A 14,866-nucleotide genomic window follows, 5' to 3' on the forward strand; every position below is an offset into this window, starting at 1 on the left:
ATGCAAAATTTCAACCTTATCAAAAATTCTGAAGTTTGAGCTAGCAAGAGAACAGTGAAAGGGAAAACTTGAAGCCATAACAAACAAAAAATTCCTCTAATTAGCATATTAAAAATACATACATACCTTATCTTCTTGACTACGAAAATAATATAATGTTTTTCCTATAAGTGTACACCAGACTCTCTTGGAGTAGCCATGTTTTACCTGAAATCATATTTCAAAGAATTACAAATGTAGCTCAGAACTCTGACACCTTAAAGTATAGTTTATACACTTTATTTGAAGTTGTTCGGCTGTCCAGTTTGCTTGAGATATAAGTGATATTCCAACTAGACTATCCAAATGCTATTTAAAACTTACCCATTATAGTAATAGCATGGTATGTTTTGCTTTGGTGTTCACCATTCAACATTTAACGAATGTTTACTATATGTCAAGTACTATGCCTAGGACTAAGGATTCAAAGATGCAGTTTCACAAGTAAGTATATTTCATAGTTTTTATGTTACATAGATTTCCAATAACTCTGTGGGGCTCTCTGGGTTAACACTCTAATGTTAGAAACAAGATTGAAACCTAAGAATTCTAGTGATTTCCAAAATGTAAGAGATTCAATCATTCAAAACATTTGATGCCTTTTCCAGAGTAATAATACACTGAACACATTTGATACCTTCTCCAGAAGGATACACACAAAATTGTAAAATAATAATACTAAAAGCTATTATTACATATTGAGTACTTCCTACATGTCAGGAACTATGTCAAGTGATTGGGATGGAACCTGAATCTGATTCCTGACTCTGAATAGTCAGAGGCTAGTCTAGATACTGGGGGGACGGATATGAATGAGACACAGTCTCCTTCCTCAAGGAGCTCACTGCCTCGTGAGGAAGACAGACAACTAACCCAGCAGCGTGCTACATATCTTCATCAAGAACACAAGGAGTTTAAAAGCCTAGTTTTTGGGGGGGGTTTTTTTGGAGGAAGACATTCTACCAAAATTTGTACTGAATACCACAGGTTTTTCATCGTTTGGTAGCTTTATGAAGATCCTCACTGTGAGTTCCTCTCTGCCCCAGTTCTGCCCAGGTACAGGCATTGAAGATCTTTGCCAGACAGTCCCAGCTACACCCTCAAGCCTAGAAAAACACCAAGAACCCCATTCCCATCAGTGGGTAAGATTGATAATAGGCTCTGTTGCCCCAGACCTAGAATGTGGTGAGCCTGGTTGAGTTTGCCCTATAATCCCACTACCCTGGCAGCCCTGCCAACTTCTGCCTTGAGGCTTGACCCTCTCCTGCAATAGTTAGAGTGGGCTTCAATTTGGAGTGGCCCACCACCTGGAAACCAAGACACTGGCCGGTAAAACGAAAGCCCAACATTCCATTGTCATGCTTGCCCATGGTGCTAAATACGAAGGAGAAAACTACAGCAGGAAAGGAGAAGGAAGTGCCTGGAGAAGGAGGGACGTGTTTTACAATTTAAAATAAGGTGGTCAGGAAGGCATCACCAACACTGATTCAAGCCTTGGAGGAGGCAGATGAGCTATGCAGTCACCTGAGAAAAGAACACTCCGGGCAAGGAAGCAGCAAGCTTCCTTGGTCCTGAGACGGTGTGTGCCCATGTGTCTGAGACTAAGCGAGGAAGGGGAGAGGTCACTGGGGAAGGGGCAGCATATAGGGGTGGAGAGCACACATATTTTGCAGGGCCCTTGTAATGACATAACATTTAAACGGACTGCTCTGACAGTTGTACAATGAGAAGAATATAAATTATTGCCACAACGGATTTTAGTCAGCAAGTCACAACAGTAGAAAAGGCCTGGATTCTGAGGTCACATGGACCAAGGCTTAAATTCCAGTTCTACCACATACTGGATGGATGATGTCCTCAGGCAACTGACTTGACCTCCCAAGTTCTGTCGTTAACATGGGATTACTGTACACCTCATTCATTGGGCTGTTGTGATGACCAAAGGAGAAAATGTAAATAAAGGATACTAGTAGTTACTCAATAAATGCTTCCTTCCTCATTATGCATAAGGAGAAGTAAAACACATGTTTCGTTTAAACCCACAAATGCAGCCAGCCTTTGGGCTTTCAAAACTATGGTTTAAGCAAACAAATAACTCCACCATCTAACAGTTTGATGGATTTAAATGTTGCTTGAGGAAAAACAAAACAAAATGTCGCATTTGGCAAGACATGTTTCGGTTTAATTAAATTTAGAAACATATATTTACAGATGAATATCCTGGAAGTTTTAAATAGCTTGTGTTATGCAGCTTTTTTTTTCTCCTTTTAAACAAACTCCAGAAAGGAGTCTTAGCAAAACTGAAGAATAATGCATCTGGCTATAGAGAGTATACTTTTGAAATGATTTATCTTTAAAGAGAACAATGTGTGCCTTTGAGGAACTACAAATTAATGAAGACGTCTGCCAACTTACAGTAAAAGCTGTGTTTTAAAACATAGTCTATCTTTTTATGTACATCTGATTATGTTAAGATTTCTTCCAATTCTGACTTATTCTGAAAAAATCATAATGAAACAAATTACACTAGAAGAATCCTCACAAAGATTTAAAGACAATCTCAAACCTCAAGGCTTTGGTGAACTAAGTAGTTGAAAGAATAAATTTTTTTACCTTGCATCCATGACAAAGTTACTTATATCAGTTCTCTCTGAAACTTTGATGACAAATAGTATATCATATTCTGATTGGCCTTTGTCATCACACAAAACATAAGCTCCCATGGTCTTCTCCCCTCTCCTATATGTTCACGCCTGTAGCCTTCTCCACCACAAATCCTGCCACCTGTCTTGCTGACTTCAGCATCTAGGCAAAACTCTTGTGATAATAATAGCTAGCACTTTTGGCATGTTTATGATGTGCCGGGCACTGTTCTAAAGCACTTGACATGCTTAAATAATTTATTTAATCTTCCCAGCACCTGTGAGGTTGGCACTATTATTATTCCCACTTTACAGAAAAGGACACTAAGGCACAGAGCCTCTAAGTAATCTATTCAAGGTCACACAAGTGGCAACTGTCAGAGGCAGAACATGCACCCATGCAGTCTGGCCCCTGAACTCTTGCCCTAGCCTCTTTGCTGTACTGCCTCCTTACAATCTTAACTCACAGTTCCTTGCTCTCTTCATTTCTAAAAACCTTTGCTATCCTTCCATTTTTGCCATTCATCCGCTTGGCCACACCCTGGTCCTTTTTCCTTCATTGGGAACTGCTCCACTTCTGAAATTTACATTCTACTCTCTGATCCCAACCTCCCCCCAGCTCCCACCCTCCTACTCACACCACTCCTATTCTTTGACCTCATTCAAAACTTTTAAGTCCTCCAACCCTTCCATTTTATTCCAGTTTATCAGTTCCCTCCTGGCTTCTCTTCCTTCTCCACCAACCTTGAATTTGATATTTGATCACAAAACAGCTGTTGCTCTAAAACCTGTGATTATGTTGCATTCCCATGCTTCTAACAAATCCACACAATAAAATTTTACCTCCATTTGTTTTTAAGTAATCCAGTGGAGCGTGTAGGAAGAGAAAGAAGGTTACGGGAGGTTTTAAGAAATGACATTAGCCATAGTTAATAATTGTTGAAACTCGGTAATGAATATATGAAGGTCCTTTCTATTATTCCTTCTACTTTCACATGTGTTTGAAAGTGCCCATAATAAAAGAATGATTTAAAAATCATCATCTTGATATGCATAAAGCAAGTAAAATGTTCATTGTGGAATTTAGGTGGTGGGAATATGAGTGTTCACTGTAAAATACTCTTCCAACTTTTCTGCGTATTTGAAAATTCACATAATAAAATGTTAGAAAAAAATGACTATCCTCACATCACTACAATGTAAAGTCTCTGCTCTTATTTCTGAGCATCTTAGAGAAGAATAACCAATATGAACTCAAATCACTGAAGTCAGGTGGGCCCTCGGTAAATCAATCCTTCTATCTGTCCTTGGGTATATCTTACTTCCCTTATTCTCAATCCTTTCCTTCACTCTCATGGAACTGTTCACTGGAGTAATCTTCATCAAAGAAAACTGAGGACATCAGACATGATTTCACTCACTGCCCCACAAACTTGTATTTTCATCCTTCCTCACCTTTCTGCAAGTCCAGCCCCTCCACAGTGCCCTCCCGCCATGCCCGATCACCCATTTCTTCTGGACTTTGTTCTTAACCTCCCACTTCTCTCTCCCAGCTTCCTCCCTTCAATTTGGAAACTCAAGGTATGCCTTTCCCATCTGAAAAAGTGCCTCTCCTAACACCATGTTCCCTCCCAGCTTGATTCTTTCTCATGTGCCGGAAAGTATGGACAGTCCTCCACACTCAATACTGCACTTACCCATCACCCGGTTACTGTTCAACATACCACAAGGCACTTTCTGCCCTAGCACTTGACCGCATCTGACACTACAGATAACTCCCTCCCTGTCAACCACTCCACCCCTGGCCTCCAGGACGTACTCTCCAGGGTCTCTTCATACATCACCTTTATGTGCCCTCAAATTTTGGGAACCCGAGTGTCCCATCAACAGTCCCCTGCTCTTCCCACCCTACACAGTTTCCTGGGTGATTTCTCTCACTGTCGTGGATTCAACTATCATATCCATGATGATAATTCCCCATATCGTTCTCTCCAACCTAGCCCTCTCCTCTTTTTTTTTTTTTTTTGCTGTACACGGGCCTCTCACCGCTGTGGCCTCTCCCGCTGCGGAGCAACAGGCTCCGGACGCGCAGGCTCAGTGGCCATGGCTCACGGGCACAGCTGCTCCGTGGCACGTGGGATCCTCCCAGACCGGGGCACGAACCTGCATCCCCTGCATCGGCAGGCAGACTCTCAACCACTGCGCCACCAGGGAAGCCCTAGCCCTCTCCTCTGATGGAGACTGGTGTTGCCACTGCCTGCTGGACTTCTTAACTCAGGTGTCTTCACAAGCTCTAAACGTTGACAGTTCCCCAAATAACCTTTTAGTCATCCTAAACTGCTCCTGTTTTCTGAGCTCTCTATTATCTGGCATGGTCTTTCACCCAGCCATCCTTAACTCTCCCACTTCCTAGTCGCTGAATTCAGTCTAACGGAAGATTTTACCTCCTAGCATTATTCAGATTCACCCTCTGGTCTCTTTCCCCATGACCAGTTCAGAGTCCCATCCTCTTGAGGAAAATCACTTCCACTTACTGTTCTTAGAACCTCCAGTTTGCTTCCCACAAATTCATCTTCCTCTCAGCAGAGTAATCTGTTAACAGCATGAATATAGCCATGTTCCTGTTACAAACCCTGAAGGGTTCCACAACACCTTCAGGATGAAGAACAAAGTCCTTAACAAGACAAAAAAGCCCTCCATGATCAGGACCCTCCAACTTTTTCTCCAAAGGACTTGCTCTTCACATAGGTGGCACTGCTTTGAGATACTGTGTCTTTCGTTCGTGCTGTTTTCTAGCCCAGGATACCTTTCCTTGTCCGTTTCCAAAATTAATTCATACTCCTCCTTGGAGACTTGGCACAGGCAAATCTTCTCTGAGAAGTTGTTCCTGATCCCACAGTCTAAATTAGGTTTCTCTGTGACCTTATGATGCATGTCAACAATAGTATTTTATATATATCATTATAAATATGTGGACGTCCTTTTCTTTCCCAATAGATATGAGGCTCTCTGAGGGATGGGGCAGTGGCCTATTCATCTTAATACCCTGCAGCTCATTGCCTGACATGTGGTAACTGCTCAATACATATTTTAAAAATAAATGAATTTTTATATAGGAAATGTTCTTCCAAAGCATTAAAAGTTGCAAGAGTGACTGTCCAGAATCAAATTAGTCAAGTTCTTAATATCTACCTACATATTTCTGTACTTAATAATAACAGTGTGACAACTTGGAAAAGCCTCCTCCCCTCCAAAGTATTCAAATGCTGCTCTGCCATATCTGGGATTGTAGCCTGAACGTGAGCTCAGAACAAGTCACGCAGAATGAGTTTTTCTCTTATAAGGCTTTGCAGGTGAAAATATGGGGGTGGACAAGCCTTCACAAATGGTAGGAAGGAAACCTAATAAGCATCCTGTCTATAAATTCTAATGGTTTAGTCATCTGATAATCACATCAACTTATACTCATTTAAAATGCAATTGTGAAATGGGGAGCAGGGAACAGCACAAATGTAACAGGAGTGGAAACTGACAAGCCATGCCAACAATTAAAAATAAGCAAAAAAACAAAAAACACTAATTGTGAAAGAAGTAACAAACCCTTAGCCATGAGATCATATTAAAGCTTAAGGGTTTCATAAACATAGCCCTTGAAACAGGAGGACACCTAGTTACTATGAATTAGAATAAGAATGTGATTTAAAGTGGCACTGTGTTCGTTGGAAAACATATATCAGCACAATACCAAGGAGTTCTCAAGCCCATCAGTAACTGAAAAAACATTTTCATGGTAATGTAATGTTTTGGAAAAAAACATAGTGCATCTCTTTGTTGAATGTATTGGTAATTTTTTTCTCCAATTTTTTTCTCCAGTCTTTGTAAATATTACTGAAAAGCACCCACCTACATTCCCACATTAATAATAAGTATAAATTACATGGTGGCATAGCTCATCTACAGCTAAATTTTTCACCTCTTACATAAATAAAGCACATGAGTGATGAGTGATGACGTAGAGGTTATTTTTGTGGGTAATATTTTGCATATAAATATCTTATTGTTTTGTTCTAAAAGTGACCAATTGAACTCTTAAAAATTTATAAATAATATTTATCTTAGCGTAAATCAATACTTCCTCATTCTAAAAATGTTAGGAAGCAGAACTAAGCAAAAATGAAGTAAAAACCACCCAGAGATATCTAATATACCTTAGTATATTTCTTAGTCAGACATTTTTCTACAAACATGTTTACCAAAAATGGCATAACAACCATTTTTATGTATTTATGGTAATATGCTATTTTATCACCTAACAATACATCCATAACCTATTTCTAAAACATTAAGCATTCTTTTACAACATTTAAAATGACTGCATAGTAAAGCATTACCTGATTACATAAATATTTATTTAAAACTATGCTCTACTCTACATCTAAGTTGATCCCAGTTTTTCTTTATTATAAACCATGATGTGCAAGTAACCTTTCTGCAGTAATGGAAATGTTCTGTATCTTGAGAGAGTGACAGTAAATATCTGTCAAAACTCATCAAATTCTGCACTTAAGATCTGCATTTCAATGTATGTTAATTATATCTCATTTGTTTTAAATAGGAAAGGAAAAACCATGCTGTGATGGACATCCTCATACTTAAATCTTATGCAAATTAAGATAATTTCCTAAGCATAAATTTCTTGGACTGAGATTGCTGGATCAAAGGGTACGTATATATGTTCATAAAACATTTAATATTCATTCATTCATTTGTTCACTCAAAAATATTTATTGAGTAAACACTTTAGTCAAGATATTGCCAAATTGCCTTCTAAAGTAATAAACTCACTAGCAAATATCTTAACTTGTGTCGATACTGCATTTCATACTTTTAAAAGAGGTCCTCCCTTGATCAGATTTTTTAAAAATATCCATTATTTCTTGCTTTTTAAGAAAATTATTATTGATAGTAGAACGTTTCCCCATATGTTTATTGATCATTTGTATTTCTTCTCCCTACTATCCCTACTTTTCTCTCATTGTGTCCTTTGTTCCTTCCCCTCACTGGTATTTATCCTTTACTTACTGATTAGAAAAAGCTTGTTTTTCATGTTAAAATACCTTTCCAAAGCTTCTCATCCGTCTTTTAAAAATTCTGCTTAGAGAAATTCTGATGGTAAGAACATTTACTTTTTTTTTTTTTGGTTGTGCCACACAACTTGTGGGATCTTAGTTCCCCGACCAGGGATTGAACCTGGGCCCTCGGCAGAGGTTCCGAAAAGCAGAGTCCTAACCACTGGAATGCCAGGGAACTCCCAAGAACATTTACATTTTTTATGTAGAGTAGTCAAATTTACCATTTTTCATCTTCATGGTTTTTGTCTTTGGTATCATACCTAAAACACTCTTCCCCATCCCAAGATAACATAAATACTCAATATTTATATTCTCTGATGCCCACTTTTTTATGATCGGGGGCTAATTCCATCGCTGCCTGGGATACCGCTATGTATAAGAGTTCCCACCTTGGTGAGCAATCCCTTCACCGTTGGTTTGCCCTCAGGTTGGAGGAAAAGGGGGTTGGCAGCTTGTACCCGAAGAACGTTCTGTAACACTTTAATCCATTCCTCCAATATATTGGGAGAATCTGCAGTCAGATAGTATGTGTGTTTTTCAGTGGTCAACTAGAATGGGATAAGAAAGAGATAGGAAACTCTGAAGATTTTAGGATATTAGCACTTCCTTGTCCATTCTTCAAACATCACTATCTAACATGGAAACAAACATGCTAAACCTTGAATCCTAGGCTCTAAATAAATGATTCCATAAATCACGTAGCATATTTTAACCACTTTGTGAGAATGACAATTAACTTTTTCTGAAATAATTTTTTTCACTTCTGTTTACTTTAAAACTCTTCATAGTATTAAGCTTTGGGGTCATGATTTTTTATCTTGTTTACTCATTACATTTTCCTTTTCTCCCTTAAATGTGCTACAGGTTCCTGGTTGTTGAAATGAGGAGCAGAATGATTTCAGACTGTAATAAAATAACACACTTTAAGCAAATAAAGGGAAGTTATTTGTTATGGAAATGAAGAAATGAATTATAAATAAAATAAGAAAACCTATACAGCAGAAGAGGAATTCTTAAACATGTAATCAGATATTATGAATTCACAATTTCTCAAGTTCAAATTAGCCATATTTTAAAAATTCCAAATATTTCAGAAGCCTACAAATGATTCTTATCTGCCATGCTCCAAGACAAAGTTTTCCCTGATTCTCCTTTCTGCATTTTTGGGCAGTCCTCAGGTATTATCTACTGGAAACACTGATAATGTACCTTTCTAATAAAATATTGTATTCTACCCTCCAAAGGAGCAAGATAAGAAAATAATGATTATTGAAGGCATTTCAGAAATAAAGCATCTGAATTTTAAATCACACATACCAAACTGTCTCGATAGCTTGTTTTTTGTTTGTTTGTTTGTTTTTGTTGTTTTTGTTTTTTCGTGGTACGCGGGCCTCTCACTGTTGTGGCCTCTCCCGTTGCGGAGCCCAGGCTCTGGACGCGCAGGCTCAGCAGCCATGGCTCACGGGCGCAGCCGCTCCGCGGCATGTGGGATCTTCCCAGACCGGGGCATGAACCCGTGTCCCCTGCATCGGCAGGCGGACTCTCAACCACTGCGCCACCAGGGAAGCCCGATAGCTTGTTTTTTTTGTTTGCTTGTTTTAACTTAACAAAGGTTTCTAGCAAGACTGGCATTATGTGTGGGTGAAATGGTCAGCAGCTACCTCTGCCATGTGACTCAGTGGGAGCCAGGACAGCCCCTCTGCTCACCAATATCCTTCCCACTTTGGTGTTACAGCCTCTGAAGTTCATACAACTGCCATTTTCCGGTTCTCTATTTAATTGCAAACATTTCTGAATTTAAAAGTACATTAAATTATGAATATCTTGTTGGGAATTCATTTATCAAATAACCCTCCCCTAAAATAGCTTGACAGTTTGAGAACAGAAAATGGCTGGGAGGGTTAGTGTGGGGAAAGAACCGTGTAAAGGATCAAGGGCAAAGAAAGTGTAGAGGAGAGTTACTAACATATACTCAGGTTATATTATAGTTTTAACTAAGAAGTCCTAGGGTTTCACACATTTTTGGGGCATCAAACTGACCCCCAAAGGGAATAAACAAACAATTGAACACCCAATTTCCACTCTATTAGCTTACATAATTGAGAACTGAGTTTTGCATGACACAAAAAAAGAAAAAAAAGTACCTGAACTGTTTGTTTGTTATCTCCTCTTAAAATGCTGCAGGATGCACTAAGTTCAATATGGCCCTGGGGTTTTCTGATTACATCACTCTGTATGAAAGGAAGAAAACCAATGCAAAGTGATTACCTATAATAGTCATAATAAGAAATGCTTTGTCTAATTAATTGCATTACATGGAAGAAAATCAATCAGGAGTCTGATTTATAGTTTGAGGAATTCAGTTCTAAATAACAAGCAATTTCCACTCACCGGAGATTTGTAGTAAAGTAATTCACCACCTTTAAGAACAAACCATCTCCGCTTCCAAGTCTTGACTTTACCACTCATTTTTAATAAGTAGCCAGATTTTTCCAGTGGTTCCTAATTAAAGAGATTTTAAAAAAATATTTAAGTTTCCCTTTGGAGGCTCAAACTAACAGATACATTAATGTTAAAAAAAAAAACTGATTCAGTGTTTACATTTTTCCCATTATCACTGGAAGACGAGCAAGTTTTCGGGAGCTTCTGCTCTGGCTGTGAGCACTCTACATCTGTGGAGTAAGCATCTGGGGGAATAGCATAATCACTTTCAGAAGCTACAGAAGAGAGAGACACACCTAGATGAAAAAAGAAATAAATCAAGTCAGTATTTAATAATTGGGTGGTCCAAATGCTGACTGTCAGGTTTCTTAAGAAATACATCTAATCCCAAATCATGAACCTTCCTAGACTAGATGTAGTCCATGAAGTACCTTTAAAGCAGAAAACAGAACTTAAGCATAAGGACTATCATGCAAATCTCCAAGGAAGTTAAAGGAACATAAATAATATTTCGGTATGATTATAAGCACAGCTATTTTTACATATATAAAATGTATGCAGTAGCCTAACAATATCTTTTATTAAGGATTAAAAATATGTGTATTTACATATTGGCATGTAGGCAAACAAATGTTGAACCTTAATTTATCAAGATTTGTACAATCACACTTTACTGCACTTAATTTTTGTAATCATTTTTTTAACATCTTTATTGGAGTATAATTGCTTTACATGTAATCATTTTTAAAGTAACATCACATTAAAAAAGACACACAAGTCCAATACTACTAGTTTACAGATTTTGAAAATCTTTCATAAAAGAGACGCAATAAGACTTAAAGATACAAAATGACTATTTCATTTGCCAGCAGCTCTAATGTAAAATTCAAGGGAGCATTTTTCACAATAATTCACTTGTCATTTTAGAAAACAACTTGCAAGTTGCAAGCCACATTTGGAGAGTCACTACAATTGGAGATTTTGAAAATATTAAATAAAATCAAGGACTTAAGTCATTATTCATTACAGTATGTGGCAATTTTTTAAGTGTTTATTAACATTTAAGGGAAACATTAGGACAATGTCACTACATTATTCCTCTTATTTATTTGACTAAGACAAGTAATGGCTGTGATAATAGTAATATCTTTATTTTTCAAAGAGTAACAGAAATTTAGATCTACAAAGGACCTCAGAGATCATCCTGGTTCATGCCCTCATTCTCTAAGGAGACTAAGGTCCACAGATTAAAGGATTTGTCCAAAGTCAAACAGCTAGGCAGAGGCAATGTTGGAGTGCAAATCTCAGGCTCCTAGCCCCAGGGTGCTAGGGACAGAGCAGAGAACAAAACGAAGAAATTTCTGCCCTCATGGAACACAGATTCTAGTCGGGGGAGACAGACAAAAAACAGGGAGTAAATGCCATGGAAAAATAAAATGTAGAGTGGACTAAAGGGAATAAAAAGAGCTAGCAGTTAGAGAAGGGCAAAGGACTACATTTGAATGGTGTGCTCTGGGTAGATCTCCTTGAGAAGGCAGTGTCTCAACTGGAGGAGGCAAAGGAACATCTGGGGCAAGAATACCAGGTAGAGCAAACGATCAGTGCAAGGTCCTGAACTAAAGGAATGAATGGCATGTGCCGGGAACAGCTAAAGGGTCTGGATGGCCAGAGCTGAGTAAGAGAGAAGAAAGGAGGAACTGAGGTCCAAGACATCAAAGAATCACATAACATGTTATAGTCTTTATAAGAGGTCCTTGCAGTGTTTTGAGCAAAAGTGTGATATAACCTGATTCTGGCTGTCAAGGGGGCAAGGTCATATAGCAAAGGGACTGATGGAAGCCCAAAATATTAAACCTATGAGAGCTGAACAGCTCCTGTTGAAGCTGAGGGGTTTGGGAGTACCTAGGGGTTCCATGGAACACAGTTTGAAAACCAACATACTGTGCTGCATTAAAGGCTTTTGTAAAATACAGATGCCATTTAATGTGACTGGCTCTCTCTGTAACCTGTATGCCAAAAATTTCTTCAAAATCTACAAAAATCATGGACATGCCCAAAGTAAGTTTTTGTTGGTTTCCATCTTAATATCAGATTAACCACCACATTTTTAGGTATATTCTTCTGCCATTTAGCAGTGCAACAAATTTAGCTGAAATAAGTCCATCCTATAAATTATCCAAAATCACACAGTAACTGTAAAAGAAGAACCTAATTTAAGCCAAGTATCTCACTTTATTCCTATAACGAAGTGATCTCTCTTTTACAGATAAGGTAAAAAACAAAAAACAAAACAAAACAAAAAAAACCACTGTCTTGTCTGGAATCACAAAGAGAATTTAAAAGAGAATTAGGACTAAAATATAAGCACCTTAGTCCTAGGTGAATACTCTTTTCACTATGAGTTGAAGGCAGCTCAGATTTTTTTTTTTAAGTCCTATTATAGAGATAAAATTCCCATTAAATATTCTCTATTTTTGGGAGTTGTCTTGTATGCCTGAGACTCTCCCTTACCTCGTTTCATTGCTCTGGGACTGCCTGGCCCACTCCGACTGCGAGAGTCTGACTCTGAAGTCCGGGAGCTGGATCTGGAACTATCTTCTTCCTCTGACCCAGAGGAGTCATCCAGGAATGGGTTGCTGCTTATCTGGGTCGCCTTCTGAAGAAAAGCAAAACAGCCTCCCTGTGTCCATCCTTAAAGTCACCACTCTCTTTAGGTATAGAATGTTTTACCAGAAGTTATGGAATAAGTTTTTTTAAGGAATACAAGAAAATATTTTGCCATTATCAAAGTCACGTTGTTAAATCCCAAATTCCAATTAGCAAGGCATTTGTCAATTATAAAAGATTCCTAAGAACATAAGCCTGTTAATACCTGATGCTACTTTTTTTTCTGATATTTATTTTAATTAGGTACTTCACACAAAGGAGGGGAACCCTGGCAGTGATACAAAGATCTTTCTATATTAGGAGTTTTCATTACATCATTAATACTATTTCCTTTAAACAATTAACAGCTATGGAGGGGGTGGAGACTCACATGTAGCATAACAAAAACGGAGCATATCAGACCTCTAATACTCCAATAAAAATAAATATCTTCTCTAGATCTTTCCATTTCTTCTCTTTTAATAATATGCTAGTGTGAACTTCTAAAACTCCCTTTAAAGGGACAGTCCGTGTAAAATGTCAAGAATGGAATCTGGAGCTTGACTAAACAGTTTCCTTGATTCATCATGAAGAGCCCCACATCTTTAACAGTAACAATAATGAGTTACCCCTTTTAAAGTTGTGTACACTGGGGTTGTCATATTCTTGTATATCAGTGATGTATAAAGTCCTGATGTGGTATAGGAAAGCACTGCAACAGAATCTGAAACAGAAAACAAAATGATTAAGAAAACAAACCTTCTAACTAGTGCTTATGTCTATTTCTTATGAATGTGAATTAGCAAAACTTCCAATTAAAGAGAAACTGGATGAACATACAATATTCACTACACAGTCTACCTGAAGAATTATGGCATTTATGGCAGTTTTAATTATACACTCTCTTACATGGTTCATTATGTCCTCAGGTGTGCTAGTTCCCCAACTAGACTGTAAGCTCTTTGAGAGCAAGGATCTTAGCTTTATTTCTTTGGCATCTCCATCCAGCTCACAATGGGCAGAAATGAGTACAAACACCTGCTGACTGATTCAGTGAGCAGTACCCTATGAAGATATTCTCTGACTATTCAGAGACCTATTACTGACACGTGTTAAAACATCGTCACTTTTAAACCTTTATCAGGTGAACCTCAGATTGAAAGGTTAGAATATATTTCCTGAGTGGCAAGAACAGAGGATAGCTGAAAAGGAATAGAACAACAATAGTCACCTCTAAGATACAGATCAGAGGTAGGATAGGGAGGGGGCCAGTAGAACGAACCACAGAAAAATTTTTCTTTTTATTCCAGACAGTTCTCTGTTGTTTGGTTTTATTTTTCATAATGAACATGCATTGTTTCTATAATAATATTTTGAAAAAAGAAAGAAAGGAGGAATGTGTTTTAAACTCTGGAAAAAGAAGACATAGAGATCAATAGTTTTACAATTTTAAACAGCTGAAACTCCACAGTTTCTTAGCTTTAGCCTCTTTCGGGTAAAAACATGAGGTATTTGCTACATAAGAGTTGAACATCTATGTGCCCCTATACTGAGTAACATGAATTTCAATTTTAAAATATAAATCAGCAACCTCAGAAAGCATTTTCTGGAAGTTGGCAAAGTTGTATTTTTTCCAATGACTTTAGACAGTTAGGAAGTTCTTGGCTAATGAAATGGCAATACAAAATCACTTATTTTTTAAAACATTTTTTATTGTAGTAAAAAACACATAAGAGAAAATTACCACCTTAACCATTTTTAAGTGCATAGTTCAGTTAGTGTTAAGTATATTTACATTGTTGTGAATCAGATCTCCAAAGCTTTTTTATCTTGAAAATCTGAAACCCTATAGCCATTAAGCAACTGCTCCCCTTCCCCTACTCCCCCTAACCCCTAGTAACCACAACTCTACTTTCTGTTTCTATCAGTTTGACTATGTCAGATATCTCATATAAGTGGACTCAT

The 14,866-nt window shown here is 37.9% G+C and overlaps 1 protein-coding gene across 7 annotated transcripts in view; it reads right to left on the bottom strand.

Annotated features, from left to right (window-relative positions):
• PLEKHH2 (pleckstrin homology, MyTH4 and FERM domain containing H2) overlaps nt 1–14,866 on the bottom strand; it is a 106,348-nt gene that overhangs the window by 41,024 nt on the left and 50,458 nt on the right. For all 7 annotated transcript variants that reach the window (XR_004039858.2, XR_004039856.2, XR_009566093.1 and 4 more), the window contains 7 exons: nt 13,531–13,625; nt 12,767–12,911; nt 10,415–10,551; nt 10,205–10,315; nt 9,958–10,044; nt 8,203–8,361; nt 127–207 (listed from right to left, as the gene is read on the bottom strand). Coding sequence is in view for 3 of the 7 variants with exons in the window: in XM_030857802.2 (XP_030713662.1) it covers nt 127–207; nt 8,203–8,361; nt 9,958–10,044; nt 10,205–10,315; nt 10,415–10,551; nt 12,767–12,911; nt 13,531–13,625 (815 nt within the window). In the remaining 4 variants the exon portion in view is untranslated. The remainder of the gene's footprint in view (nt 1–126; nt 208–8,202; nt 8,362–9,957; nt 10,045–10,204; nt 10,316–10,414; nt 10,552–12,766; nt 12,912–13,530; nt 13,626–14,866) is intronic.

The sequence above is a fragment of the Globicephala melas genome, chromosome 12 (assembly GCF_963455315.2).
Source record: "Globicephala melas chromosome 12, mGloMel1.2, whole genome shotgun sequence".
Classification (NCBI taxonomy): Eukaryota; Metazoa; Chordata; class Mammalia; order Artiodactyla; family Delphinidae; genus Globicephala; species Globicephala melas.